The following is a 5,822-nucleotide window of genomic DNA, read 5'->3' on the forward strand; positions in this document are numbered from 1 at the left end:
TAGAATGCCAGAAAAAGTCAAAAAAACATATCAAGCGCCCAGGACTCTCAGTCCCCAGAATGAGCTTCAAAAAATTAATGATAGTATGGAGTAAACAATGATAATTGCTAGAATTCTGGATGATAATACCGAAAAGTAAAGTATATATATATATATATATATGTTCCCCGGTTTAACCATAATCTCGAGATTACCATCTAAATGAAACTGACATTTATCAACATCCAGGTTAGGAACCCAAACAACATGACAGCGACCAACATGAAGAATAAAACAAATCAAAATAACAATATTAGTAATCCACTGAAACAAAGTTTGATAAATTTCTTTCATATTTCACTCGTTTTTATTTACAATTTTAGATTTTTTTTTTTTTTTGGAAAAAATTATGGCCTTAGCCCTTTTCATTAATATAAACTTGTTACATGTAATGAAGGAAAAAAAGAAGAAATGCTAAGATCTTATCGAAGCTTACAAGATCCAAAAAAAGGGTATAAAGCAAAAACCCCATAACTAACCTGTTACAAAAAAGAACTTAATAAAAAAAAGGATAAACATAGATAAAAATGAAGCAGGTAAAAAACAAGAGTAAACATTTTTGTTTGTTGCGTCCTTTCCTCCTACATTTGGCCGGACAACAAGCCCAGTGATGAGAAATTAGTTTTACTTTGTTTTGTAGCTAGAGAAATGTTGATGATGAACAGACAGCACATGATGCATTAACATCTTTTCTGAAAGAAAGAGAACTCGTTTTCTTCTGCTTGTTCATTTCTGCTCATGACTATTCTGATTCTTCTTGTTCATTTCTGCTCATGATTATTCTGAACATATAAGGTAAGAATATCCCAAAATTTTGTTTGATATCTTCTAAATCATTATTTTTTTTAAATTGCATTGATCTTCAACGTTTAGTAAAAAAAATTGTCTTTTTTATGAGAGTCAGCTGCTGTAAAATTTCGGCCTTTTTATACCCTCAGCAAGAGAGAAACGAGAGAAACCAAAACAAAGAGAAAGAATGGGATCCGACTCGAAGCAGGTTTCCAAAATCCCCAAAATCGACCTCTCTGGTCTCCACTCATCCGTTGCCGGCGGTGAGCGTTGGGAAGCTTCGAAAGAGGAAGTGGCGGCGGCTCTTTTCTCTCACGGCTGCTTTGAGGCGTATTTCCCCTCCTTCTCGCATGAGCTCCTGGAGGCGATGTTTGGCAGCGCCTTGCCGGAGATATTCGCTCTGCCATCGGAGACCAAACGACGTCTGAAGTCCGACGAACTCTACCAAGGTTACATCGGACAGATACCACACCTGGCCTACGAAAGCCTAGCGTTCGACGACCCCCTCTCGCCGACGGCCGTTGAGGAGTTTACCAAGCTCATGTGGCCAGAAGGAAATAGCAACTTCTGGTAAGGTGTTTGGTTTTTTTGCGTTGAAAGATTATTTTGTTTTCTTGAAATTTATTGCGCGTATTGAGTTTTTCTTTTCAAACAAATTAAATATTAATTTTCTTAAAAATTTTGACTTTTAAATTTTTTATGTCTTATAAATTATAATATCGAAAATTTTAAATGTATAATTTATTATTTATTAAAAAATATGTCCAAAAGGTCTAGATGAACAAAATTATAGATGAATTGCTTATTAAAATTCTCCGGAAGTAATTTTAAATTAAACTGATTCAAATTCAAATAGTTTAGAATAAGGTTCGATTTAGAATTGATCAAACCTTATTCGGAAGAAGCTTCTTTAACACATCCTATCTAGCGATAATGTTCATACTTCATAGCGAATTTGTTTGGAGCAGATTTAAATAATATTTAAATAAGATTTAAATAAAATTCGATCAAATCCATATCAAATTTATTTTAACCTTATTGAATTTTGATTCAAACAAAATGCAAATTCCAACTAGTTTAATTATCCGAAATAAAACTTTTAAATATATTTTTCTAAGAAATAAAACAATGAGAATATTTATCCAATTATTTTCTAAGAAATAAAACAATGAGAATATTTATCCAATTATTTAATCAATTTTTTTGAAAAAAAAAAGATAAAATCTCATCATTAAATTTTTTTAAAATTAACATAAAATGTGAAAGCTCCATATAATGCAAAATTATGAAAAAAAAAATGGTATCCCAACAAGATATGCCAATCAAGACTTACCAATTTGAGCCTCTTCTATCGACAAGCTGCCAAATTGCAATTTTGACTTTGCAAAAGTTTGGACCGGTTTGGCATTTGGTGCACATGTCAAATAAATGGATGATTATGTTATAATTATTATTAATTTAATTTAGAAAAAAATAGTCAAAATAATCTTAGAAAATTTTGATCATCATAAATCTAAAATTTTATTTAATTCAATAAATTTATTTTAAAGCAAATCATAAATTTTATTTTTTGATCTTTTCTAAATAAATCTAATAATTTTAAAATTAATGAAAAATAGATTAAAATTTTGTTATCATGACAAAATAATTTTTTTTAATATATTAAATATAAGACGGCATGTATGTAAATTCCTCAAGAAATCAAACATAAACGCCATATCGCACAAATAATCCAACAAACCGAATTGATTTTCAAATTCTGATTAACGCATATCATTTGAACTTCTGGTAATCAGCAAGACAGTGGAGGCCTTTGCAAAAGTTTTGCATGAATTGGTGGAGATGGTACAGATGATGATAGTTGAGAGCTTGGGGGTGGAGAAGCACTATGATTCTCTCGCGAGTTCAATTACATATGCAGTTCGGCTGTCTGAGTATGGAGTTCCTTTAAATCAGGATACAAAGATTGGTTTGGATCCTCATAAGGACCCAAATCTTGTCACAGTAGTTTGCCAGAGCAAGATTGAAGGATTAGAAGTTCAGACTTTTGATGGAGATTGGGTCAGCGTCGATTCATCTCCCAACTCTCTCACTGTCATAGTTGGCCAAGCTTTTCAGGTGAAGAAAATATTCAGCTCTTTGAAAGAAGATATATACATATATAGTGGAATTGACCATTTTTTTATACTAATTTTTTAATTATAATAACCTTTCTAATTGCAAATGCTCCAAATTAGTATTAAAACTATCATTTGTAAATAACTTACTACAGGCATGGAGTAACATGAGAGTGCGAGCCCCAAATCACCGTGTGAGGGTTTTAGGAAAGGAGAAGAGGTTCTCTGCCCTTTTTTCTTCTCGGCCGAGCCCTAACTCCATGGTTAAAAGTCCTGAGGAGCTTGGTGATGAGGACCATCCTTTACTTTTCAAGCCTTTCAACTACACTGAGTTCGTTAAGTTTCTCTACTCTGAGGAAGGAAGGAAGACCAAGGATCCTTTCAATGCTTATTGTAGAATCAGTAATGAAGAAGCTGCATGAGATCTTTTATATGTATTGAGAACTTTATAAAGCTAGTTTGCATAAATCTGTATTCGGTGGTGTTATGGTACGTACGTACTTATTGAAGCTATGGCTTTTCTGAATGGTTGAAGGAATTAAAGATGTAGTACTGTGTGATCTTACTGTCATTTGCATGGTTTTAATAAAAAGATCTAAGCTTACTTAAAAATTTAAATGAAATAAGCAAGTTAAGGCCAGGATGTGCTATGCTTTCTGTATAATCACGTTGTGGGATAAGTGGTCAAACGAGGTGAGGAAAGCTGCTGGTTGGGTCAAATATATTCTCGATCAATTGCATCATATTTGGGCTTCCTTTGCTATGATTTATAATTTCTTTTGTTTTTCTTGAAATTTCTAAGAAAGGAGAGAGCTCAAGCAGTACTACATGCTATGAATTATCCAACTTAAAAATTTTCTAGAATGTAAAATAAAAAAGTCTATTCGCAAGTTGAATTAACTAACTAAAAAAAGAAAAAAAAAATCTTACCCTCATTATTCCAATAAATAAACTTAGGAAAGGTCAATGAGTTTCAAAGGTGCATGAAGATCTAATAAAAATGATGAGTTTGAAATATTATGCTTATGACTATTATTTAAAAAAAAGATCGTAATCATAATTTTTATTTGAGCATTATTTTTTTAATGTAAAAAAAATTGTACTAAAAAGTCACTTTCTACAATAGAAGAAGTTATTTTTATTATAACAATTTTATAAAGCATTAAAAAAGCTATCCCAAAATAAAGATATATATATATATATATAAAAGTTATTAAAAGTGTATATATATGCATAACTTTATTGATAATCAATAGAGCAAGGAACATATTAAATAACTTCAAGGAGAAGAGGAGAAGTCGGGCAAAATGTGTGTTATTGATGGGCAAAATTCGCCGGAAAATGTTCAAAATATGTCAGAAATAAGCATTTCTGACGTCGAAAAATTTTCAACGTTTAAACGCGCGTCAGAAACATGTTATAGTTGCAAAATAATCTGAAAAATCTGTTGGAAATATTTCTGGCGGATCTAAACTCCGCCGGAAAAATAAAAAAACAAAAACAAAAAAAATAAGAAACCTGCCCGTATTTTATTTAAAATAATAATTATATTTAAAAGCTAAGTTTTTTTATGATCAAAATAATTATTATAATTAATTTAATAATAAATTATTAAATATTTAAATTTATTTTATTTTAGCAATATTTAATTTAATTTAATAAAATGAATAATTTAAAATATTTCTAATTGTCATTTTCCAGAAAATTTAAGATTAATTCTATTGCAAATCCGTTAGAAAAGTCATAAAAAATTCCTCCGGAAATACCTCCAAAAAATACGGCGGAAATATTCTGCTAGAAATTCGTTGGAAAATATGTCGGGATTTCTTACGGATTTATTTTCGCTGAAAATTCTGCTAGAAATCAACGTTTCTCCTGTAGTAAGAGGTTAGAGATTTTGCAACAGGAGACAGGAGTTGATGGAGATGGTATAGAGGATGATAAGTGAGAGTTTGTGGGGTGAGAATCAATCATCATGATTCTTATGTGTCTAAGTGTTGGAGTTCCACTAAACCAGGAAACGAATATAACTTTGTATCTTCATGTCGGGCCAAATATGCCCACTCTTTTCTGGTGAAAATTAAAATTCAATTAAAACTATTGTGATGAATGATCAGCGCTTGAATCTGATCCATCCCAATTCTTATATTTGTTTATAATCAGTACTGCGCTACGATCGAGTTCAACAGCATCATTCATCAAAATAGTTTGATATTTTTTCACCTGAAAGGTGAAGAAAACCAATGCCAGAACAGAGGAGGACGATGACTCAAAAGGTAAAGATAAATTGTATTTCTTGATTACCCTATTACAGCCAGATTACATATATATAAAGAGTAAATAGGAAGTGATAGGTACACGTGTCGACATGACATAGGCTAGTATTAATCTCAACAATAATTCGAATATAATCCTGTAGCTTAACAAAAGGATAACCAGATTTGGATGGACTTGAAGATCCAAAGCAAAATTAGTTTCCTGATTTGAATTAAGACTTTTAAATATGTATTAATGATGTTCAAAATTGAGCAATTTTTTTCAAACTGCCTTCTTTTTTTTTTTTATAAAATCAGAGTTTTGTATATATAAAAAAATTAAAAGACATCAGGGTTTTTTTTTTAATTGTTGAAGATGGCAAAATTTTTCAAGGATTTTTTACTTGAATGTTTCAAAGAAAAGCGTGAGAGGAGACACCTTCATCGTATGATAAGAGGGAAGAAGATGAAGACATTGGAAAAAACTGCCACAATTGAAAGCATCTCACAAAGTACATCGGTTTGCGATGTGCTTATCTTGAAGTTTAGGATAGATTTCTTATTATTTTTTAAAGCAGTTTTTTAATACAAAAATTTGTGAACTATAAATTTTTTAAACTAA

At 30.9% G+C, this 5,822-nt stretch overlaps 1 protein-coding gene across 1 annotated transcript; it reads left to right on the top strand.

The window, feature by feature from the left end:
• The first annotated feature begins 954 nt into the window (after positions 1-954).
• Positions 955-3,557, top strand: LOC110107422 (probable 2-oxoglutarate-dependent dioxygenase AOP1). Its single transcript, XM_028696902.1, has 3 exons — positions 955-1,398; positions 2,625-2,946; positions 3,101-3,557. The coding sequence occupies exons 1-3, from the start codon at positions 1,016-1,018 to the stop codon at positions 3,365-3,367; spliced, it is 972 nt and encodes a 323-aa protein (XP_028552735.1). The 5' UTR covers positions 955-1,015; the 3' UTR covers positions 3,368-3,557.
• Positions 3,558-5,822: the final 2,265 nt, after the last annotated feature.

The sequence above is a fragment of the Dendrobium catenatum genome, unplaced genomic scaffold (assembly GCF_001605985.2).
Source record: "Dendrobium catenatum unplaced genomic scaffold, ASM160598v2 fragScaff_scaffold_853, whole genome shotgun sequence".
In the NCBI taxonomy this organism is placed as follows: domain Eukaryota; kingdom Viridiplantae; phylum Streptophyta; class Magnoliopsida; order Asparagales; family Orchidaceae; genus Dendrobium; species Dendrobium catenatum.

Coding starts and splice junctions, on each gene's coding strand:
- LOC110107422 (XM_028696902.1), top strand. CDS start 1,016: ATGGGATCCGACTCGAAGCAGGTTTCCAAAATCCCCAAAATCGACCTC. Junction 1,399..2,624: donor GAAGGAAATAGCAACTTCTG/GTAAGGTGTTTG, acceptor TCTGGTAATCAG/CAAGACAGTGGAGGCCTTTG. Junction 2,947..3,100: donor TAGTTGGCCAAGCTTTTCAG/GTGAAGAAAATA, acceptor AACTTACTACAG/GCATGGAGTAACATGAGAGT.